The 25,668-nt window shown below is 42.5% G+C and overlaps 1 protein-coding gene across 10 annotated transcripts in view; it reads right to left on the bottom strand.

The window, feature by feature from the left end:
* The window catches only part of PTK2 (protein tyrosine kinase 2), a 226,772-nt gene that overhangs the window by 150,304 nt on the left and 50,800 nt on the right, over nucleotides 1–25,668 (bottom strand). For 3 of the 10 annotated variants that reach the window (XM_054059948.1, XM_054059950.1, XM_054059949.1), the window contains exon 1: nucleotides 9,129–9,256. The exons of 3 other annotated variants lie outside the window; for them this stretch is intronic. In XM_054059948.1, coding sequence (XP_053915923.1) covers nucleotides 9,129–9,219 — 91 coding nt within the window. In that variant the 5' untranslated portion in view covers nucleotides 9,220–9,256. Of the gene's footprint in view, nucleotides 1–9,128; nucleotides 9,258–9,279; nucleotides 9,403–25,668 lie in introns of those variants that run through there. 4 more of the 10 variants (XM_054059946.1, XM_054059947.1, XM_054059956.1 and 1 more) reach the window with 3 other exon arrangements.

The following is a 25,668-nucleotide window of genomic DNA, read 5'->3' as shown; positions in this document are numbered from 1 at the left end:
GTCTTAATTACAGTGTTACTGAAATACTTTGCTTAACTATACTTTTCTCTCTTTCATAGAATGGTTTGCATTGGAAGGGACCTTAAAGATCATCCACTTCCAAAGCCTCTGCCATGGGTCAGGACACCTTCTGCTGCACCAATTCCAAAAAGCCTCAGCCAAACTGGCCCTGAACACCTCCAGGGACAGGGCAGCCACCACTTCTCTGGACAACCTGGGTCAGTGTGTCATCACCCACATAAGGAAAAAAATTTCTTCCTAATCTCTAACCTAGATCTCCCCTCTTTCAGCTTAAAGCTGCTCCGCCTTGTCCTGTCCCTGCACTCCCTGAGAAAGAGCTCCTTCCCAGCTTTCCTGTAGGGCCGTACAGGAGGGGAAGAGGAGGAGCAGGCACTGATCTCTCTGGTGACCAATGACAGGACCAGAGGGAATGGCAGGAAGATGTGCCAGGTGAGGTTTAGGCTGGATATCAGGAAAACATTCTTCACTCAGAGGGTGGTGGAGCACTGGAACAGGCTCCGTGGGGAAACAGTCACAGTGCCAAGCCTGACAGTATTCCAGAAGCATCTGGACAACACCCTTTAGACACATGACACAGACACATGGATGTCAACAGCCCATGCATGCTTCCATTTCAACAGGTAAAGCTATATACAACCATAAACCAGAGACTTCTAAGCCAGGCTGTTAATTCTGCCAGGGTGATTCCAGACCGTTGCAATCAGATACCTCAATGGACAAAAAGCCACTGTTCAAGTTGCCTGGCAATGCCAGTCGTTCTACGGGAATTGGCTGCTATCATCAAACTGAAAAGGCTGCTCTACTCTGAAGTATCTTTGTTGCAGTTCTTCAGTTTATCTTGACTGACCATCACAGCACAAACCAGACAAACCCCTCTCTTGTGTTTCTCTAGAGTTGAACACACTAGGATTTCAGGAATACGATTCCTTCTAGTATCTCCCCATAACAGCAAGGACAGCAGATCACTGCCAAGCTGCAGACTTACGAGCTGAAAGCCTGTGAGAAGAGCTTAAATCTTACTGCCTCTTATCTTCAGAAGCCAGCTGAGAAGCTTCAAGACTACATCCAGTTCCTTCCCATTCTCCTTCCTGGAAATAGAGATTTAATGGGACTGCAGACCATTACTCACTCTGCAACTACTTGTGATGAAAAATGTTTTTTACTACAACAGCCTTTATACACTTATTAAAGGAGAAAAGTCGATCAGTATGGGAATCCATGACCAAATACTGGCAATGAAGTAATTAGTCTAGTTTCCTCAAGAAGCACCACCGTTTCAATGAAGAAAAGTCTGGGTTTACTGACAATTTTAAGTAGAATTGGCTTAGGCCAAATTCTCATAGGAATCAGAAAAACATGAAATGAAAGGAAGCACCCTTAGCAAGTTTGCAGACGACACTAAGCTGGGAGGAAGTGTCGATCTGCTGGAGGGTAGGGAGGCTCTGCAAAGGGATCTGAGCAGGCTGGACCAATGGACTGAGACCACTGGCATGAGGTTTAACAAGGCCAAGTGTTGGGTCCCGCACCTGGGGCACAACAACCCTGTACAACTACAGACTAGGGGAAGAGTGGCTGGAAAGCTGCACAGAGGAGAAGGACCTGGGGGCGTTAATTGACAGCTGAATGAACATAAGTCAGCAGTGTGTCCAGGTGGCCAAGAAGGCCAATGGCCTCTTGGCTTGTATCAGAAATGGTGTGACCAGTAGGTCCAGGGAGGTTATTCTGCCCCTGTACTCGGCACTGGTGAGACCACACCTTGAGTACTGTGTTCAGTTTTGAGCCCCGCGCTACAAGAAGGATGTTGAGGCTCTGGAGCGTGTCCAGAGAAGAGCAACGAAGCTGGTGAAGGGGCTTATGAGGAGTGGCTGAGGGAACTGGGGTTGTTTAGCCTTGAGAAGAGGAGGCTGAGGGGAGATAGGAACGTGGCAGATAGGAATGTTTGGACACGATTCTATGAAGGTGCTACTGTTCTTTAACCACCAGTCAGGCAACCCCAGGGTGTCACAGACTATGAGGAACACAACAGTGAAGATGATCTGCATCTTCTACAAGGTCGAGAAGCAAAAAGCCTTCCATCACTGTTCTAGACACATTTAAAATTATTGTATCCATCCCTCTTCCAATTCTCTCAGGAAACAGCCACGTTCTCAAGGGCGCACACAGCTGATTCAAGATGAACCATTGAACACGAGATGCAGAGCAAAAGTACAGACTACTCCAAGATAAGAAAAGACTTCTAGTTCCACAGCAAGCCAAACTGAAATAAAAGTTTAGCTTTCAGTCTCAACGCTTCAGTTTACTATGTGTTTATCTACTGATGTGACACCTCCTCAGCTCTTCAGTGAAGGGTTTCCAGGTGCTGTGAGCAGCTGCACCAAGTACTGGCAGAACTGAAGGTCACAAATTGATTTTCTTCCAGTACTCAAGATACTTGGTGAAAGGACGAGAGAAATGGCCTCAAGCTGCACCACGGGAGGTTTAAATTGGATATTAGGAAAAATTTCTTCACTGGAGGGGTTGTCAAGCAGTGGAACAGTCTACCCAGGGAAGCGGTGGAGTTGCATCCGTGGAGGTATTTAAGTCACTTAGATGTGGCATTTAGGGACATGGTTTAGCAGTGGACTCAGCAGCATCAGGTTTATGGTTGATGACCTTAAAGGCCTTTTCCAACCTAAAAGATTCTATGATTCTGTGAAGATGAGACTTAGGCCATAGAAAAATCTGGTTTGACTTACAAATTTCCTCAATAAAGCAAGGGACAGTACTTAATTCATAAAGTGAGTCCAAGTGAAATAAAAAAAAGACAAACTAAACTCCTAGTTCTAAGTTTTGTGGATCTGAAATCACTGGCAGGGGAAATTGTGTTTTGGAAAGCAGTGACAGTGCTTGGAAAAAATAAGCAGCAATCTCTCTTCTGGCAAAGAAACAAACTTTGGTTATCAAATGAAAAAAAAAAAAAAAGGAGTTTATTTACAGATTATTTTCAATAAAATGACTCAGCAGGATTGAATTCCACCCAGAAATGCTTTTCATAACATCTTTGCTAACCCCCATTCAATATTAGAAGAGGAAAATCCAATCCTCTTCCTGGATGCCAGCAAACAAAGCAGCATTTCAAGTGCTGGGGAACCACCAGTTACCTTCATAACCTCAGCAACCCCTGCACTCTGCAGCCTGTCAGAAAGAAACTTGCATCATTAATCCTCAACACGGATTCTACAAGTCAATATTGCAGTGATCTCATTTATTTTGCAAGAGGATGAAATCTTCATGAATGCTACAATATTTTTATGACTGCTATAATCAAATCCATTTATGATGTGCTGTATTTAAGGCTTGTTTTAATACAACATTTACAAAGACATTTCCTTATGTCTGTCTTCTGTTTGCTGTGCCAGTTTATAGAACTCAGTACCTTGTATGGACTCACCTACTGTAATGTGATAATGTATATTAATTTATCTCCAGTTTTTAATAGTTTACCATGAAAAAATCAGTATCGGGTCATGAATTTAATGTTATTGGGGGTGGTGTTGGTGTTTAGACTAATAATTAATGAAAACTACAAACTCCTTGCTGACACACCAAAGGTTTTACAAGACATGAATGTGCAAGCATTCTGTTCAAGCAACACTTCAGCAAGTGGAAGGACTGAGACAAGCTGATACATTTCTTACACATGTAATGCCAGTCAGAAAAGCTTATTTCATTACAATGTTCCTTCCAATTAAAGTTGTGCAAGAAGATGCAGTGCTGAATGAATTGTGCTCACTAAAATCGCATCAAAACTAGGTAAGACCCATCTTCAGCATCTAGGGACACTAATTTTGAAGTACTACAACTCTCGCAAGGGTATAAAAAGTGATGCTGAGTCTGTGTGTGCATGGACATGTCTGTGTATATATATGTGCCACATAGAAAATATAGATATACACACACACAATGTGACTTGTGAAAAAAAAATCAAGCATAAATCGAGTGAGAAAGCTATTAAGGCCACAAACTCCTGTTTAACTTTTAAAAAATGGTGCAAATTCGCACCATTTCAATCACTGCACCATTCTGTTAAAAGCTGACTTCCAGACTTTGCATCATCAAAAGGATATTTAAAATACTTCATTTTCCTTGCATAGGTTTTAGTTTTTCCCAGGCAGCTCAGGATTTAGTTTCACACTGGTTCATTACTAGGTGCTACAACTGATCAGATCACACATCTCCATTACACAGGGAAGGCTGAACGCTCCCCAAGTGCTTAAAACAATTGTTCTCCTTTTTTATAAAAATATCTCAAGCACCATCTTCCATTCCAGCAATCTTTGAATAAGAAATAAACTGTGGATAGAGATGAATTGGTACTCTCTTAAGTGCCTAATTCCTATACTTTTTGAAGACTATCAACCCTACTGCATGCTGTGGGGAAGGGAAGAAAACTCCCTGCTTTTCCAGACTATTTTCCACTTTTAAATATACTGGCTTTACAGGAATTGATTTTAAACTGCCTTTGAGAGTGAGCGGCTTGATGAGATTAAAGCTTTTTCTTGTTTGTGCTATGATTTTCAACAAAAGAACAGACACACATAACTGAAATAACAGATGCTTTAACAGTTTGCAAATCTCACACCCCAGGAAGCCACTAAATTAATAAAGTTTAACCAAAGTTTAGGCAAACTTATGTTTATGGCTGACATGTCATGTCGGCTGATGTGATAAATCAACAACAGATCATCAAATAATAGAGTCATAAAACGGCTTGGGGTTGGAAGGGACCTTAAAGATCATCCAGTATCAACCCCCCCTGCCATGGGTAGGACACTTTCCGCTACACCAGGCTGCTCCTGGACCCATCCAGCCTGACCTCGAACACCTCCAGGGATGGGGCAGCCACGACTTCTCTGGGCAACTTGTGCCAGTGCGTCACCACATCAGAGTAAAATATTTCTTCCTAATTTCTACTCTTAAGTCTACCCTCTATCAGCAGAAATGACAGACCAAACTCTTTTCCCGGCCGTCACACCCTCAGAAACCAAGGACACACACTTCATGGCATTCCCAAACTACAGTTAGAAATCCACAAAAGTGAAAGAGTGGGTTACTGTCCTCCAACCACCTTAACTGAAAGTCACTATGAATAAGCACCCATCCTGGCAGAAGGGCTTTTTTCTTTCCTAATACACCAGAGCCATTACATTTACATGTTCTATATTCACAGTGTGCATGTCAAAAAGTAGGAAATCTTGTTTTAGAGACTAATTACATGCCTACTGTTGTGGTATCTGTCACTTTCCTTATTCTATTTCTACAACAATGTCCCTTTTAGTGATTACTTATCATCTAAAAACCTAAAGCTCTGAGTATCTTTCTGTTAGCAAAACAGTAGAAACTTAAGAGATGAAGGAAAAACAGCACTCAGGTTCTCTTATACACAACAGATCATCTTCAGTTCCCATCTAAACGCACCTCCTGAAACCACAGGGTTCATCAGGGGGAAAATCCGAAGAAACATTTCACTTGGAATTGCTTACCACTTTAAAAAAGAGATTGCAACATTAAAAGATTGCAATAAATAGGGCAAAACTCCTTCGCAGTTGATTAAATACATTTCACAACAGAGCTGGCTTAATTATTTTTCTTCTTGAACTCAAGACAAGGTTTGTGACTGAACTAGGCTTTGTTATCTTAAGGCAGTTCAGACTTTTTCATGTTAGCTTGAGCAGCTGAACTCACGAACTGCGATCACCCTTCACTAACCGCCCACATGACACACACTGAACAACTCCACAGCAATTTATTGTTCATAAATTATTAAACAAGAAACTTCCTCCTCCTTGGGGTGGATAATTCACAGCTATATGGCTCAGCTATCCAACTATCCTTCACTATTACATCTCTATTTCTTACACCAAGTTATTTTGTAAGCTTAAAATGCTGCAGAATAAAGGCCACTAGCTAAAGTGTACAAAGCAAAATGCAATACACATCACATCATTTAAAACTTTTAATTAACATTTCTAAGCTTTGAGCCACAAACCCACAAAAACATAGCTACAATTTAAGGTAATTTAAGGATTTTCCAGCCTACTCTTACACCCAAAAGGAAAATGTCCCTGTACAACACTGGCATGAATTCTGAGTACTCACCTGGAAGATAAGTTCTGCCTTCTCAGGCAGTAAGACACTCGCTTCAGTGCCCCTCAGAGCTGTACCCAAGCTTGAAGCTGTTTATTCCACAAGATTTGAGATTTTAAGTTTCAAATTCCTTAATGAGGGGAGGGGAAAGAAAAAGCAGTCAAAAATGTCTTGCCTCTCTCACTACTACAGCACAGAAATACAGACCGGCTTGCTGAGAAGAAATACATCAGTAAATGTAATACACACTTGCTCTCCGTTTACCAAGCAAAATATTTTCAAACCCAGATTACACATATCCAAACTAAATTATGGAATTCAGTAACATCACACTACAGTCTGATCTAGACAGAGAGGAAGCAAAACCTGGCAACACAGATTACACAAATATTTTATAATGAAAGCAAGTCTCTTACTCTCCAATGCAGCCCTACAGACGGAGCACATGGAACCAGCTGCAGTTAGGTCAGCACGCAGCATCGCTAAGAAGATTTTCTATCTAAGAACACTAAGAAAAAGGTAGGAGCCACTCTGTTTGCACGCAGACTCACTGGAATCTCCCAATGCACTTACAATAAATGAACATTTGCTATGACATCACGCTTAATACAGAGAAAACTTCATCTGTTGATTCAAAGAGATAACGGACCTTTTAGAAAGAAGTTACAGATAATAAACCAAATACATTCAAATCACATTTTAAGACACCTTATAAAATACTTTGATAGTTTTACTAACTGTTGCTGCAGCTAAACTGAAGCTTTAACAGAAAAGCCAAAGGGCCAGAAAAAAGCTCTCCAAATTAAATGTTTCTCTCATTAATACATTACCTTTCTTTAACTGTAGATATCTTGCAGCCCTTATCAAAGTAGGCCAGATCCGTTTCATTTCCCTAAGGTTAAGCTGGTGAGCAGTACACAGAGCATTCATCAACTGAGGAATGGCCACCATTCAATGACAAATATAGTACAAGCTATTTCTCATCTGTCCTATTTTTTTTTGGGAGGCTGAGCTTTTTCTAGAAATCACCACAATTGGCAGCCACAAAGGTGCTGATACCTTTATCCTCTTATGCAACTCCTGGTGTTCCCCTTCTCCCCAAAACAGGAATAAAAATAAATTACATGGACATAGGAGGCCAGAATAACAACCTTCCCTGAAGTTATGTTCTTAGAACACTTCACAGATGACCAGGGGAAGTGGGAGGGATTGGTTTTCATTCATTTTACTTGCTGGAGCGAGTGAGGAGGAATCAATACCTTTTATCATGGCCAAACGCAGCCATCTTCTGCAAAGAGCATCTAGCCCTCCTGCAGTCATCCTCTGGAGCTAGAGCAGGAGGGAGAAAACCGATATCCCCAATACTAACCATCCTTGAACAACAGATGGCAACAACTTGCTTTTTCTTTGAACAGATTGTTCTTCCCTAGTTTTAGAAGTTACTTTTCCAGAATTCCCTTAATTCTTACTCTCAGAATAGTCCAAGGAGGAGAGGAATCTCAGTTTCGTGTAATACTTTTGCTACCCATTATATGACACAAAGGAGCAGGCACTGTTACCACCCCTTCCTGGGATACAAGTTTTAATAATAGGAAGGCACAGCTTTGTTTCAGCTTTGTTTCCAGCACCGCTGCTCACTGTTTTATCAACTAGTACTCCCCAGTGAGATGACAGATACCGAATTTCGTGAGAATACCAGGATGCGGTGTTCAAGTTCCACAATTTCTTCTTCTAAAGTTATTTCTACTCTACCACGCCAGATACGCCTGACCAGCTTAGCAAGGTACAGAGAGCATGCAAGACAAAGCATTAAAAACTCCTTTGTCTCCTCCAAATAACAACACAATACAAATTCTAAATGAACGCACTGTTGTTTTTCCAAGACAATGAGCCATCAGCTACGCCCACCAACTCCTCAGGTCAGAGAGGTTTACCCTGAACTTCTGAAGTGACTGTCTGTGTCTGGGATCCAAGATCACAGTGACGCAATACTTCACTGCCAGTTTCTCTTCCAAAAAAGAAAGTACACAGAAATGAAAGTGAACACGAGGAAAGTTATGCTTACAATAAGTGACACTCAAACTTTTACAGCTGTTTTCCATGTAAGGAAGATTTGATTTCTTTGGGTACTAACGTGATTTCGAGCTTTATTCCTGTATTGTCACACACACAACTCCCACCCACCCCACCAACATACAAACACCTTCTGGATTATAATATAAATAACAGGGCAAATATCTTTGGGATATTTAGGTTATAAATGTACTGGGATGCAAATTACGATAAGCCTATGAATGACTTTCACATTTCCATCTAATTATTGTTAAGTCTCAATTCCAAGTCAAAGTCCCTCTTGGTAATAAATGAAGGCTTTGTGCCTGATTATGGTCCCTTTCAGGGGGGTGAAAAGAGGTGGCAGTTTCTAAGACACAGAATCACAGAATCAAAGGATCAGAGAATCATAGAATCAGCAAACAGTTTGGGTTGGAAGGGACCTTAGAGATCATCTAGTTCCAACCCCCCTGCCTACATCAAGTAACATTTAGGACATCAAGTAAAGATTTTAGTCCTCTGCTCTAACTGTGACCTGCAATCAGACACTTGAGATCTACTCCTCCCAAAGCAGATCTACTTCTCCCAAAAGGTGAGCAAACGCAAAATCACCATCGCAGTGGTTTCCAACATACAAAGATCAAAAACAAAGCCCTCAGATCCTCACATCCGTGAGGGTAAAACCCAAACCGCTCGAGCGCCCTTTCGCTTCCAACAATTCCAAAAAGCAAAGGAATAAAAAGGCCTTACAGCTGTCAGGTGAAAGACGACCCTGCGGGCTGCTTTGCATCGTGAGCGCATGACCAGAATAAGAATATTGTCTTTACTAGCTTTCTTTTTCCCCGCTTTGATAGGACAAAACCTACAGCGGCAAAAGCACCAGGTTAACGGGGAGAGAGAGGGTAAATAAATAAAAGAGGCGCGAGTACCTTTATCCCAGCACATCGGGAAGGGGCTGCAGCCGCTTTTCTCCATGCAGGCAGCACCTGCTCGCCTCGGGGCTCGCCCCAAGAGCCACATCCACCCCGCGGGGCAAGGGGGGAGCGCCCGGGAGCCGCTGGAGGCAGGGACGGGGCTCACCTGGCGGCGGGGGCAGCGCGATGCTGCGGGGAAGGCGGGCGGCCGCGCCGCGGCTTCATCTTCGCCCACCGCAAATCCAGACCGTTCTCCAGCGGGGAGGCTCGGGAATAGGAGGAGGGAGAGCTAAGAGCGAGGTGCCCGGCCTCCTGCCTTCCCGTGGGAGGCGGGGAAGAGGAGGGGAGGCGATTAGGGAGCGCCGCATTCACATGCTAATGTGCCCCTTCTGCTCCAGCCCCGCCGGGCTCCGAGCGGAGCATCCAGTGGGGATGGGATGGGCATGGGGAGGGATGGGATGGAGTGGGATGGAAAGGGGATGAGGATAAGATTGGAATGGGGATGATCCCGGCTCCGCATCTTCCATATGCGGCATCGCTTCCATGGATCCGGGAAAACATGACGCCCTGACAGTGCAGGAGAACTTCCAACATTAACGATTCTATGATAAAAGAGCTCTAAGATCATCATCCAGTCCAACCATCAGCCCAACACCACTGTGCCAGCTAAAGAATAAATAGAATCATTGAGGTTGGAGAAGATTTCTATGACCATCGAGTCCAACCATCATCCCAATACCACCGTGTTGGGTAAGCCATAGACTCATAGAAGTTGGAAAAGACCCCTATGACCATCAAGTCAAACCATCACCTAAACACCACCATGCTGGCTAAACTATAGAATAGAATCATTGAGGTTGGAAAAGACTTCTACAACCACCAAGTTCAATCATCGGCCCAACACCACCTTGCTAGCTAAACCATAGAGTAGAATCATTGAGGCTGGAAAAGACTTCTATGACCACTGGGTCCAATTGTCAGCATAAAACAACCGTGCTGGATAAAGCATAAAATCAGAGGTTGGAAAAGACTTCTACAACCATTCAGTCCAACCATCAGCCCCACACCACTGTGCCAGCTAAACAACAGAATCATAGATGTTGGAAAAGACCCCTATGATCATCGACTCTAACCATCAGCCCAACACCATCTTGCTGGTTAAACCATTAAATAGAATCACTGAGGTTAGAAAAGACCTCTATGACCATCAAGTCCAACCATCAGCCCAACATCACTGTGCCGGATAAACCACAGAAACAGAGAGGTTGGAAAAGATCTCTGTGACCATCGACTCTGACCGTCAGTCCAACACCACCTTGCTGGCTAAACCATTAAATAGAATCATTGAGGTTGGAAAAGACTTCTATGACCATCAGTTCCAACCATCAGCCCAACACCACTGTGTCAGCTAAACCATAGAATCATAGAGGTTGGAAAACACCTCTACGACCATCGACTCTAACCATCAGCCCAACACCTCCGTGCTGGATAAGCCATAGAATCACAGAGGCTGGAAAATACTTCTACAACCATCCAGTCCAACCTTCAGCCCAACACCACTGTGCCTACTACACCACGTCACAGAGTGCCACGACCACAGGCTTTTTGAACACCTCCAGGGACAGTGACTCCTCTACTTCCCCCATGCAGCTAGTTTCAATGCTTCACCACTCTTTCCACAAAGAAATTTTTCCTAATATTCAGTCTAAACTCCCCTGGCGCAACTTGAGGCCATTTCCTCTTGTCTTATTGCATACCACCTGGGAAAAGAGACCAGCACCCACCTCGCTACAACTCCCTTTCAGACAGTTGTAGACAGCGATAAGGTCTTCCCTCAGCCTCCTTTTCTCCAGGCAAAACAATCCCTGTTCCTTCAGCCACTCTTTGCAAGAGCTGTGGCTCCAGACCCTGCACCAGCTCTGTTGCTCTTCTCTGGACACACTCCAGCCCCTCAATGCCCTCTTTGGAATAAGGGACCCAAAAATAAACACAGGATTCAACGTGCAGTCTCACCAGCACAGAGTATGGGGGGACAATCACTTCCCCAGTTCCTGCTGGCCACAGCATTTCTGACAGAAGCCAGGATGCTGTTGGCCTTCTTGACCACATGGGCACACTGCCGGCTCATGTTCAGCCAACTCTCAAGTAGTTGTAGAGAGCGATAGTGTCTCCCCTCAGCCTCTTCTTTCTCCAGACTGAACATTAAAGATAATTCAGTTCCTGCCATGGGCAGGGACACCTCCCACTGGATCAAGTTGCTCAAAGCCTCATCCAACCTGGCCTTGAGCACCTCCAGGGATGGGGCAGCCACAACTTCTATGGGCAACCTGTGCTAGTGCCTCACCACCCTCACAGGAAAAAATTTCTTTCCAATAAAACTCATCTAAATCTCCTCTCTTTAAGCTTAAAATCGTTCCCCCTCATTCTATCCCTGCACTCCCTGACAAAAAGCCTCCGCCCAGCTTTCCTGCAGACCCCTTTTGAGTAATGGAAGACTGCTAGAAGGTCTCCCCAGAGCCTTCTCCAGGCTTAACAACCCCATCTCTCTCAGCCTGTCCTAGTAGAGGAGGTGCTCCACTGCTCAGATCATCTTTGTGGCTTCTCCTGGACTAGCTCTAACAGATCCATGTCCTTCCTGTGCTGAGGACTCAAGAATTGAATGCAGTACTCTACCTCCAGCCCCCTCCAAACCTTCTTTCCGTACTTTCAAGCACAGAGCAAAGGTCCCCACAAACCCCTACATTGCTGCAGGGCATCTGTTCCTTCTGAACTCTGCAGCACAGGACATCAAAACTGCTTACAACAATGTTTTTTCTTTTAAAAATCCAAGTATAAACATTGCAACAGGATATGTTTATAAACACACGTTCAGGCAGCATATGGACACAGAAATAAAGAAAATATTCATTTTACTCCTCACAAAAACTTTCACAAAAATGATAAAATGACTGATTCAGCTAAAATATGCATTAAAATCAACAGGAACAAGACTCACACGTGGATCATTAAAATGCTTTCTATATTCCCTGGTAATCTGTTTTCGCTCCCAGCCCTCAGCGAGGTGTAAGGCTTATCCAAGGCTGTAACCAGAAGGGAATTAATCTGAAGCCAACAGCCTTCAACTTAACCTATCTGCCTACTTGTCGCAGCACGCCCCAGACTACAGCATATGTTTAATTACCATTCTTTGCCTATAATCCTGCCATCCTCATTTCTTAACGCACTGGCTATGCACAACTACAGTGGTTTATGTCAAAACTCCTGATATATACAGTTGCTGCCTTTTTTTTTTTTTCCCTTTATAGTACTGCTTTCTTCTATATTCAAAGGAGAAAAAATATTCACTGGGAAAAAAGAGAGAGAGAGATTAGCCCACAGCCAGGCCCATCAGATGTTCTGCATCACTGCTCAGGCACAAAGCTCTTTCTGGGGCTGTGGAAAGCCAACGAGAGCTGAAGACGTGCCTGGGTGCCTTCCCCCACCCCAAAGTTTTCAAAGCCGAGGGCTACATAGACAGCCAACTGCTTCCAGCAACAAAGGCAATTATATTTAGCCTCAATAATAGAGCAAAACATGTTATAGTATTCCTTAGAATATGAATTATCACGTCTGTGTGCCTCCAGAAGATGCTTGGATTCAGGATGGGTCTCCTCCTGGTTCAAGCCGCAGCTCACCATGCAGGAAAGAGGCTCTCACATGTCCATGGGCTCCGTGGATGACCTTGAGCACGCCAGTCTTGCTTCCTTACTGAAAGCTGCAAATACTTGTTTGGTTTTCCCTATGTCGGTTTGGTCTGTGCTTTGAAGTGTAAACACTCTGCCTTTCCTCCATAAAAATAAAGTATTTTGCAGAATACTTACTAAAAAAAATTCAAGTGGTAAAAGCAGTAGGGCCTAAATTAAGTTTTATTCATGAAAACAAAACCTTTTAAGTATCAACTGGGAAGTGCATCACCAAGGAGGATTTTAACAAACAGAATGTGTGGACTCAGATCTTCCTTTATAATTTTAACAGCCGAGACTAATACATATTATTAACCCAAGTGCCAAGAGATCCTGTCTGCTTCATACAGCTGCCCCGATTGGTGGCACGAGTCTTGGAATTGTTTTCCCCATGGACATACCTTCTTCTCCTAATGTTAAGCTACAAAATGAAGGTGAAGAAGTACTATAGGAGAATTTTTTTGGATTCCATTTTAGAAGTTATCCAGTATTTTACACTTTTGAGTGCATATTTTTCAAAATACACCTAATGCTTCCTCGATTTCTTTACTAAGATTTTTTTAAAAACAAAATTAGATGCAGAGAATGTATTGAGAGCAGCTCTGAACAGAAAGACTTGGGGATGCTGGTGAGCAGGTTGAGGGAGGGGATTCTGCCCCCCTACTTTGCTCTCATGAGACCTCTCCTGAAGTACTGTGTCCAGTTCTGATATCCTCAACATAAGAAGGATATGGAACTGTTTGAGCAGGTCCAGAGGAGGGCCACGAATATGATCAGAGGGCTGGAGCATCTCTGGTAGCAGTACAGGGTGACAGAGTTGGGGTTGTTCAGCCTGGAGAAGAGAAAAGCTCCAGGGAGACCTCATAGCAGCTGTCAGTGCCTGATGGGGACCTACAAGAAAGCTCGGGAGAACATTTTTACAAGGGCATGGAGTGATAGTACGAGAGGGAATAGTTTTAAATTGGAAAGGGGAAAATTTGGATTAGACATTAGGAAGAATTTTTTTTCCTATTTAGGGTGGTTATGCACTGGCACAGGTTGCCCAGGGAAGTTGTGGATGCCCCAATCTTGGAAATCTTCAAAGCCAAGTTGAATGAGGCTTTGAGTAGCTGGATCCAGTGGGAGGTGTGCCTGCCCATGGCAGGAGGAGTGGAACTGGATGAGTTTTAAGGTTCATTTAAACCCAAACCATCCTATGATTCTGTTCTAAAGAAGTTAATTTCTATTTGTTACTGTAAAAACTAACCAGTAGACATACACTCATTCTCTTCTTTCACATAACATGTTCAGGTTTGCTGTACAAAAAGTCAAAAGCATAAAATTTGTGTTCTGGAGAAAGTTAGAAAACCCAAACCTGGGCTCCCTGCCTATGGCAGAGGGGTTGGAACTGGATGATCTTTAAGGCCTCTTCCAACCCAAACCATTTTATGATTCTATGAAACCTGGGGGCAAGTGAGGGGTCAGGTATAAGAGCAGAAGCCAAGGCACCAAGTAAAATAATGGGAATATTTAAATTTGCCTTTAGCACACTTAATAACAAGTATGTGCAGTATTTTATAAACACTGCTCATCAAGTAGGTATCCGAGTACCATTTATATAATCTGCTTTAAGTAATGCCAATCAGATACAACATTTACAGGAACATCTGTCAAATTAGGATCGTGCAACAGGAATGTTCATTCTTACTGTGTAAGATGCGTATGCTGACATACACTGATAGTATCAGCATAGTACTCATTGTGTAAGCAGTGATGCTAACAGCTATCAAAGAACATACTGAAAATTACTATTTTAAAAAAAAAAAATGAATGCATACATTTAGAATCATAGAATAGCTTGGGTTGGAAGGGACCCCAAAGACCATTCAGTCCCAACCCTCCTGCCATAGGCAGGGACATGTCCCACTGGATCATGCTGCCCAAGGCCCCATCCACCCTGGCCTGGAACACCTCCACGGAAGGGGCATCCACAACTTCCCTGGCCAACCTGTGCCAGTGCCTCACGATTCTCATGGTGAAGAAATTCTTCCTTATGTGTAGCCTAAATCTGCCCCTCTCTAATTAATACCGATTCCTTACCCATATTTATGTGCTTACCCATATTCATGTGCTTAGTTTATATTTATGTTCTTAGTTTATATTTATGTGCTTACCCATATTCATGTGCTTAGTTTATACTATGGATATTTAGAAGCACTGGCCCTTCTCCTCAAACACACAGAAAAATTCTGACTACCCCAATAAAAAGGGACAGGCCGACATCCTCAGCTAAGAAATGGCATTTTGCTCCAAGGAAAGTCAAGTCAAGATTTTTCTGCTCTGACTATGCCTTTGGTTCCTCAATTTCAGCCTGCTTTTCAAGACTACTGAAAGCATCATCTTTCTGAAAGCAGGGGATAAAAAAAAAAGTCTAACGCTTTTGAATTGTATCAAGGCATGTAGTTTTTGTTTGAATTCTGCCTGCAGGGCTGGATCCTGTCTCCTAGTGAAGTTGACAGCAAAAATCACAAAGCCTTGTGGCAGAAAGGGTTAAAAAACAGTTTTGTACAACTGGGAGGCACATAAAAGGTTGTATAATTTTTTTCCAGTCAAGCTTATCCAAACAAAAATAAAGATCTAAAACACCTATGGGATGAACTGGCACAGCTTGGCTTTCTCTAGGGTTACAGCTGGAGACCAAGCTCCAGTGGGGTGTCTCAGACATCCCATCAGCAGAGCGCTAACCAGAGGTTCTCTCTCCCTCAGTGAATGACAGGACCGGGATCTCTCCACTATTCAACCAATTATTATCATGTCAGTTAATATCTCTATTCTTCAAATTTTGATCAAACTGGCCAGCAAGTTCGAGCAGTGTTGGGAAGGGGAACAGAATAGAGCCAAAGAATACCGGCCTGAGTTTCACTGCCCTGAGAAACCAAACTAAATTCAGTATTCAAAACTTTGTGAAGAAAGCAGACAGACCCATATCAAAGCAGTGTTTGACAGAAGGAAAAAAGATTTCATAAAATGGTTTGTGTTGGAAAGGACCTTAAAGATCATCGAATTCCACCCCCCTGCCATGGGCAGGGACACCTTCCACTGGATCACATTGCTCAAAGCCTCAGCCAACCTGTCACAGAGCACCTCCAGGGATGGGGCTTTCATACTTCTCTGGGCAACCTGTTCCAGTGCCTGATGACCCTCACAGGAAAAAATTTCTTCCTAATATCTAATTTAAATCTCCCTTGTTCAGCTTAAAACTGTTCTCTCTCATTCTATCCCTGCACTCCCTGATAACGAGTTCTTCCCCCCATTTCCTGTAGGCACCTTTAAATACTAGATGGTCTCTCCAGAGCCTTCTCTTTTCCAGGCTGAACAACCCCAACTCTCTCAGTCTGTCTTCATACAGAAAGTGCTCCAGTCCTCGGATCATCTTCATGGCCTCCTCTGGACTCGCTCTAAAAACTTCATGTTTTCCAGCTCCTCTTTTGCAACATCTCTGCTACCAGATGAACACATCAGCAACAGATCTCCTGGAGATCTGTTGCTGATGTGTTCATCTGGTAGCAGAGATCCAACAGAGCTGGATTCAGTATTCCAGATGAGGTCCCATAAGATCAGAACACAGGGGCAGAATCACCTCCCTTGACCTGCAGGCAACACTTCTTTTGATGCAGCCCAGGAAGGATATGGTTGGCCTTCTGAGCTGCAAGTGCACATTGCCAGCTCATTTCTACCGTCTCATCCACCAGGACTCCCAGGTCCTTCTCTGCAGGGCTGCTCTCAATCTCTCCATCCCCCAGTTCAGGATCCTCTGCAGCTCAGCAGCAGAGCAGACAGCATGCAGCCTCCTAGCCCATATTGATAAGACAGCAGATGTTAGAAGGACCACTGAGTCAATTTATTTTTATTTTTTCATAAATAAAGACTAGCCATTTTTTAACCCCATATGGGTTGTATTAATTTTGAGGCATGAAATTTTAGCAGATTTTCCTGTGGGTGGACTAACCCACTCATATTCTCCCACTTCCTTCCATTTACTTTTGAAGGCTTACTGGAGAGAAATATAAAGTTAGCGCCATGAACGGTTTAAAACTACTCTCTCCTGAGGGCACCGATTCCAATCTTCTGCCTCATCACGTTCTGGGCTATTTACAAAAAAAAAAAAAAAAAGTACCACGAACCCCTCCTTCCCCCCCCCCCCCCCCCCCCCCCCCGCCCCCCCCCGCCCCCGGAACTGTTGCTAACGTCAAGACACCTTTGAGAAGTTCCTTCAAAATCCCAGTGCTTAAAGCAAAAATCTGCTTCATGGAGAGTTGGAAAACTAAGAGAAGAAAAAGTGAACCCTACATATCTTGCTTCTTGTTTTACTGCAAAACAAAGCCTGCTTAATTTTGCCCGGTTAGAGGCTCACTGTGCTTACCAGCTGGCACGGCTTCTCTTCAGCCTTCTCAGATGGGGGAAAAGGGGATGGGTGACAGGAGGAGAAGTGAGACAATGCTCTCCAGAACGGTCACCAGAACCTTTCCTGACCTTATAAAGCTTCCTCTATTTACGGGGAAAACCTGTTTATGAGATAAACACAGCAGAAGATACCCGGAGGAGGAGGATCCCACCCCTTGATGCTCTTTAACAAAGGGCATTCTGTGAGGGTAACTTTTGTCCTATGGAAGGCATCCATGAGTCCATCAATTGACCTTACAGACGCTTCTTAAAATTCGTCTTCATAAATTCAAGGGTAACCTAGAAATTAGACACATCTTTAAAGAAAGACACAGGAAAATGAAGTTGCTTCTGGGTCAGCAAGTCTCTTCAGTGTCTGTTCTTATTTGGGCTGCTTTCTCTCTCATCTATCTAATAACAACTTACACCAAAAAAAGTAAGAAAGCCATGCAGCCACAGAGGGTCCAATTAGTTTACAGGTGTAGTCTGGACATGTCTCCCTTGTCCTGCTTCTCCTCCATATCCTAAATGAAAACTTAGAACAACGGCTCACCAAAGAAACATTTGAGCTAAAAAGATGTTTACAAGGAAAAGCTGTACTTATCTATCGCTGCATGGGTATGTAGAGCTCAAAGGCTCCCAGTGTTACATAAGACACAAGTTGAAAATTAGCATTTCCTCAGACTTCAAAACCATTAAATGTAATTACAAACGGAATAAAAAATAATCCATGAGCTCCCAATGATGCAATATTACTCCATTTATGTTTTAAAACATGCTGGTGGAACATTTAACGTTATATTTCTCAGTGAGGGATGAGCACAGCATAAATCCCCTATGTACAAAACACTTAGCGGCTAAGACAAATAGTTACCTAACTTCAAAGTTTCAGTCAGGGAAACAAGCCAGTGTTGACATTATTCAAGTCTAAGAAAACAGAAAGTTAGAGTTTAATTTTTACATAACATCTTTTTAAAGTTTTATAATACAAATCTTAAGGCAGCTCTATTAACCAAGCAAATTAACTTATCAAGCAAAGAGTAACAGCCTCCAGTTGCACCAGGGGAGGCTTAGATTGGATATTAGAAAAAAATTCCTTACTGAAAGAGTGGGAAAGCATTGGAAGAGGCTGGCCAGGGAAGTAGTGGAGTCACCATCCCTGGAGGGGTTCAAAAAGCTTGTGGAACTTTGGGACTCTATGAATAGTGAATTTAAAAAACAAGAAAATATCGTTAAATGGACACAAATTCCCCTTTCCCTCTCCAAGTCGCATAATTTGGATCCCAAACAGTTGCATGAGAAACTCAAAAAAATGGAGTTCTATTTTTTGCTTAGAAGAACTTCTGGTAGAATCTGGGTGTAGCTGAGTCTTTAAGCCACAGACAATTCACCTCCTATTTACTTTAATCAATCCCATTCCCAATTTTATGCCAAGAAGGGATGTTCACTGTACAAGAGCTTTCACTTGTATTGCTGCTTCACAAGAACAGTGACAAACTTCCAAGGAGCAGCTTCTCAGGCAGTCATTTTCTGCTCTGGTTTGGGGAATCAAAGGTCATCCTCAGGTAACACAAACCCTTTTATTCAATGCAAAATCCACATCCTTAAATAGCCTCATTTGTTCCTACAGTTACACCACACAGCTTGCCCTCAGCACAGTTCTGTTGAAAGAGTTATGTTTACCTACAGAAATGCCTGCAGAGTGGTATCAAGAACTGAGAAAACACAAGCACACATTGCTTAGTTTTCAAAAGGCTTCCAGGAGCTCACCACCAAACAAAGCTCAAGTTAGTTTAGTTGACCAGCTGTGAAAGTAGATGAAACAGCATTCAGTATTTCAAAGACAACAAATATCACCAGTCTGCATCCTTTTATAATATATAAGTTTATGAGCAGACCAACGCAACCTCTTCTCTGTAGTTCCAAATTCAGCTGAAGTGTACTAAACATCATGCATTGACTTGAGGACAACTTCAGCACTAAAGGCAGTGTTTTGATGAAGCTGAAATGATGCTATGAAAACACATTTAAGACTGCTGTTATAAAAATTAGACTACGCAACACCAGGATCTACAAGACCAACTGATACAGCTGGAAAAGAGCTAACTTTTTGGGCACAGCTCTTCTTCAGATCTAGGAGAAGGGATATTAAATAAGCATCCTGTGTCTTCAAATCACAGAATCATACATTGGTCTGGGTCAAAAGCGACGTTAAAGAACATCCAGTTCCAGCCCCCCTGCCATGGGCAAAGACCTTCCACTAGATCAGCTTGCTCAAAGCTCCACACAATGCAGCTTTGAACACCTCCAGGTATGGGACATCCATGACTTCTCCGGGTAACCTGTCCCAGTGCCTCACCACCCTCACAGGAAAAAATTTCTACAAGAGAAAATGGCTTCAAGTTGCACCAGGGGAAGTTTAGATTTGATATTAGGAAAAAATTCTTTACTGTAGGAGTGATGAAGCACTGGAAGAGGCTGCCCAGGGAAGTGGTGGAGTCTCCATCCCTGGAGATGTTCAAAAAATGTGTAAATGTGGCACTTTGGGACATTGTTTAGTTCACATGGTGGCGTTAGGCTGATGGTTGGACCTGATGATTTTAGACGTCTTTTCCAATCTCCATGATTCAATAATTCATTGTTGTCTGAAGCGTAATTCCAGCCCACCAATGGAAGGACAGGCACTTAACACCCCACTTCTGTTATTCCGACCACTTGCCAGAATAAAGCCATGAGGAAATATGTGCTAACCACAAAACACAGACTTTTTTTGTTTGACCCTTCCGTGTGAAAACCAAGAACATCAGCTTTATGCCTGACAAAACAACTTCTGCCATTTTTCATATTCAAATTATCAATCCTCAGGGAAAAGGCCTGCAGGAAACATCACAGCTATCGTAAGCTATTTGAGTGTTTTCTTAAACACATTCTTCACCTTCTGAAAATAAAAAAAGGGAGATGGGGGGAGAAGTCATAGGTATGATATCTACAATTTTTCTTATTACTTCCTTTTTCCAGTCGTCTGCTAAGCAAAAAGAGCCCTTGCACAAACAAAGTTATTCGTTAACTACAGAAGCAGAGCAATGGAGCAATACATTAAGAGCTGTCAAGAATGTCAAAATAAACTAAAGGAAAGCTATTGTTTATGGTCTTTTTAGGCGTAACTTATAACAAAGCAGCTGATAAAAGTTCAGCTGTGCAATGTTTTTCCTCTTGGTTCACTCTAGCCCATGGTGTTCTACTTCAAACAAGCTTATGTGTATTTTGGGAGAAGAACTCAAGCCACTCCCAACCCAGGCCTCGCAGAACAAAAAATACATTCTAAGAACTAACATTTTAAATAAAACAGCTACACAAGATCCAACTTGATTTTCAGAATCTTTCTTTCAATAACACTGTCATCCCCACCCTTCCTTTACTTCACAGTTGCTGTTATGAAAACCTTAGGTACTAACGTACTCAGGTACTACAGTGAGCATCTCCAATGCACTCATCCAAGGAAGCTTCATGTTTCATCAAAACCAACTGCTAATTGTGCCCAATTCCACTAGTATTTTGTTCCTGACAAAATGAAGCGATGGGGAAAATCTTCCTTTCCAATACCTTTGGGTTTTATCAATAGAGAAAAACAAAAAGAACCCAATAAAAAAACCCCACCAATAACACAACCACGAAAAAGGTAAAATCTTAGAAACCTTGCCAAGGTTCAGATGGTTATTGCTCATTTAGGTTGCTTCCACAGACACTACAGGATGGGCTGTGACTATCTGCACAGGAGACCAGTGTGGTGTGGGTTTAACAAAACCTGCACAGAAAGCTGTTAAGTGTTATGCATTGAAGCTGAAAGAACTGCAAGAGCTGAAGGGGTTACAGAAATACTCAGAGATCATACTTCTTATGGAGTAGGCTTAGAAAAAGAGTGAATGCATCATGGGCACAAGCCGGATTTTGCTCACAGGATAAAATATAATAATCATAACATCATAAAATAGTTTGGGTTGGAAGGGACTTTAAAGATCATCCAGTTCCAATCCGCCCTGCCATGGGCAGAGACACATCCCACTAGATTAGGCTGCCCAAGGCCCCATCCAACCTGGCCTTGAACATGGTCTTGAACATATATGTATGTATGTACCATAATTATTAATTTCTTCTAAGTGTTGTCCTTTCCTTAAGTAAATCTGTACCAGAAAAAGATGCTTTCAGTGGCTGCCACTGAAGGCTGTGTGTTGTAAAGAATCAAATAATCACAGAATCATTAAGGTTGGAAAAGACCTCAAAGATCATCAAGTCCAACTGTCTGCCTAATACCACCATGCCTACTAAACCATAACCTCAAGTGCCCTGTCTACACAGTTTTTGACAACAGAACCTCTCCTTCACAATACCCCGATGCCTCGATTATAGCTGTCCATGCCCCATTTGCAATGCTGGCTCTGCTCCATGTTTTTTTTCCCCCTGTATGAGAAGACAGATGAATTCTCCAGTCCTCTTTGCAGACGCTCACCTTGCCTTGCCTATCACAAAAAATTCATAAACTAAAAATTCATAAAACTAAAACCCTAAATCAACTAAAAAATCACACAAGTTCCTAAGCCCTTTACCAAATAACCTTAAAAGGGTAAAATATCCTTTACCCTTATCGTAGGCTAACTGAGAGTCACAAGTGCACCCAGTCTTGCAATATAAAGCCTCTTCCTCCAGCTGATGCTCTACTACAGTGCTGGAAATCGGTTCCCTGTTTGCATACAAGTTAAGTACAAGTAAGACAATAGTTTACACATACTCTGCTGCTGCTGGGATGTCTCCTCTCAGCAGGGGTTGCTGTAGCGAGCAGAACAGGGATGCCTGGTCAGGACTTTATAAAGGTACTCACTGAAACTCTCCTGAAGAAACATGAGAATATCACCTTCCTGTCTCCTTGGAAGTGTCCAGACAGAATTCTAGCTTAGCTCTATATGTCGGCTGGACTTGATGATCTTAGAGGTCTTTTCCAGCCTTAATGATACTATGATTTTATTCTATGATTCTCATCAACATCCCTCCAGCTTTTTCTGCACTGCTGCTGCCAGCTGGTTTGCCAGTAAGGACACATGTGGATGGTACAGTGTGGAATGGACACTTCAATTCACTTACAGACTGCCTCACCGCATTTGGAGTGCCTGTTCTTAGACACACATTCTCCTGCAACAGAATGAAAGTGAACATGTAACAGCATAGAACCCACAAGCTGCCATTTTCAGTCTGTATTCCTTCAATTCCAAAACAGGTAAACAGCTTCTCATAGCAAATAAGCATCCCATTCCAAGCCAAACATTACCATCACGCAGTTATTTTTGGACAGCAGACAGTAGAGTCCTAAGTTCTGTTGCAACTCCTCTGATATTACTACTGACAAAATCCATAAAATTCAATAACTTCTGTCCCACATGGCTACTTCCTCTCCCAGGAAAAAAAATACTTGCTTTTTTTTTTTTTTTTTTTTCCCCTTGCTTTTTTTAATAAAGAAGGCCAACTCTTAGTTAGTATGTTTAAAATTTGTGCCAGGGAGGTTTGGATTGGATATTAGGAAAAAATTCTCAGGGAAGTGGTGGAGTGACAACACCTGGAGGTGTTCAAAAAAACGTGTAGATGTGGCACCTCAGGACATGGTTTAGTAGGCACGGTGGTGTTGGGCCATCGGTCAGACTGGATGATCTTAGAGGTCTTTTCCAACTTTGATGATTCAATGATTCATTGCTGTCAGAAGCATAATTCCAGCCCAGTAAATTTTAGTGAGATATTAAATATGTTTCATCATCTCAACACCACTACATAACTCACTGATAAACACAGAACCTTTTTCTTACCAAACTGTACTGTTGCTATTGACCTTCATGGACGCCAGCTATAAAACATGGATGGGAGGGCAGGGAAGAGGGCAGTGTCGAAAGTGCAGCCAAAATAAGCATAGGAAGTTCCACTAGAAAACCTTGCAAATAGATTTAATGTCCAGATTTCGGTTATTTCCCCACCTTCCCAAAGCATTCAATGGAAACAAACAGACACCTAACAGCGATAGCTTACACAGGATAAATATATTGCTTTTCCAATCAGAGATACAGAACAATGGGAGAATGCGCTTTATGAATAAACCTACTCAACAAAACTTTAAATTGGAAGATTTAACACAGAAATAGCAACACAAAGCGACATTTCTCAGCAATAATCTCATCCAATAGTAATAGACATTTAGTAATCTATAAGCCTGCAAATAGCACAGACCTCCCTGGTGGTGAGAAGAATAAAAACTAGAAGGCGTATTTCCATCCATAGAAGAAAAACCTTCAGACATCTTCTGAACTACAAGGGGCACGCAGACAACTATTCCGACTTGATACCACTCATACTTCACAAACTGAGAAGTTTTCAGTTCCCTACCCATTCGTTTCTGATGTACCCCTTAATTTAAGTGCAAATAAAAAAGTTACAACCAAAGCCCTTACAGAAACACAAAAATTAAGTTCGCTGTTTGATAAAATCAGAATTCTTCATAAAATTTTCAAAGATTCCTGGAAGAAAAAAAATCCTGATTTTTGAAAGGATTCCTGAAAACACTACTTTTAGTGGAAAAGAAAGCGCAGGTTCCCTCGTGTAATCCTTTAAGCACTGTGTGGGGTGCTCTGACACAAAAGGAGCTGTTTACAGTCTCAGTGCAGCTCGCATTTACTTCTTATTTAAAACTGAAGTGACAAATCAAAAAGCCACTATTTTGTACTTTTGTACTTTTTTGACCACATGGTTACTTATGACCCCGAGTTGCATCAGGGAAGGTTTAGATTGGATATTAGGAAAAAATTCCTTACTGAAAGAGTGGTGAAGCACTGGAATAGGCTGCCGAGGGAAGTGGTAGAGTCTCCATCCGAAAAAATGTGTAGACGTAGCACTCTGGGACACGGTTTAGTAGGCACAGTGGTAGTTGGGCTGACAGTTGGACTGGATGATCTTAGACGGCTTTTCCAACCTTAATAAGTCTAGAGTTCTACCTCCCCCCACCCCTTTAAGCAGGGACATTAACAATAGTTCTCTGCTCATGCCATTGAGTTTGTTCGCAAACTCTCAGTGTTGCATGAATAATCACTGCATAATTTATTACCCCTTGTAATACATGTGAACATTTATTTTAAGAATTCTGCATCTCCTCAATTCTGTCAGCTCTTGCTACTGCAACTTCATCTAGCAATTCCTCAAATGATTTGTAATTTTCCATTTTTTAACATCATAGACAGCATCCATGCCACTGTTGGTGTTTTTGAATTCTAATCTGAAAAGCTCTGTTGCATTTCAAATTGCTCTATTTAAGTTCATTGCACCAGCGGCTGTTGATTTAGGATAAGGAAGATCTAATTATATGGAACAGCATTAAGCACCCCACCTCATATCCAGTGGGTAAGAGAAAAGTAGCAGCAGGTTGGTTTCAGGCAGGGTGCTTCTATAGAAGGTGCCAGGAGATGAATCTGGTTTAATTAAATCACAGAATCATTAAGGTTGGTAAATAAACTCTAAGATCATACAGTCCAACTGACATTGCAACACCACCGTGCCTACTAAATCATGTCATAATGTGCCACAACTACAATTTTTTTAACTTTTCCAGGGATGGTGAACCTGCTGCTTCGCTGGGCAGCCTCTTCCAGTGCTTGACAACCCTTTTGGTGACAATTTTTCTCCTAATATCTAATCTAAACCTCTCCTGGCACAACTTGAGACCATTGCCTCTTGTCCTATCACTTGTTACTTGGGTACAAGTACTCCTTACAGACAGTTGTAGTGAGCAATAAGGTCTCCCTTCAGCCTCTTCTTCTCCAGACTAAACAATCTCAGGTGTTTCAGCCGCTCCTCACAACACTTAAGATCCAGACTCTTCACCAGCTCCGCTGCCTTCCTCTGGACACGCCTCAGCACCTCAATGTCTTTCTTGTAGTGAGGGGTCCAAAATTGAACACAGGACTTGAGGTGCACCCTCACCAGTGCTGAGTACAGGAAGACAATCCTTGCCCTCCTTCTGCTAGCCACATCATTTCTGATCCAAGCCAGGATGCTGCTGGCCTTCTTGGCCACCTGGGCACACTACTGGCTCGTGGATCAGCTGCTCTCAACCAGCACTCCCAGGTCCTAGCATGGAGCACTAGCAGGCCTTACGTAAGAAGCAAGACCATGCACACTAACAAAAGACTGAATGAAGACATTTTTTAATTCATAAAAAGGAACTTCTTTAGGTTGAGCAGAAATTGTGTAACAATTGGAAAAGACCTCTAATCGTGTAACAATTTCGCTTTTTTCGTTCTAAATGAACACTTGGAACTAAGACTAGTTCCAAAGCCATTTCATATTTTCAGACAAGAGTGACTGCATGCAAGTGGTGCTTACCT

The sequence above is a fragment of the Cuculus canorus genome, chromosome 2 (assembly GCF_017976375.1).
Source record: "Cuculus canorus isolate bCucCan1 chromosome 2, bCucCan1.pri, whole genome shotgun sequence".
In the NCBI taxonomy this organism is placed as follows: domain Eukaryota; kingdom Metazoa; phylum Chordata; class Aves; order Cuculiformes; family Cuculidae; genus Cuculus; species Cuculus canorus.
This window is presented reverse-complemented; position numbering and strand designations above follow the sequence as displayed.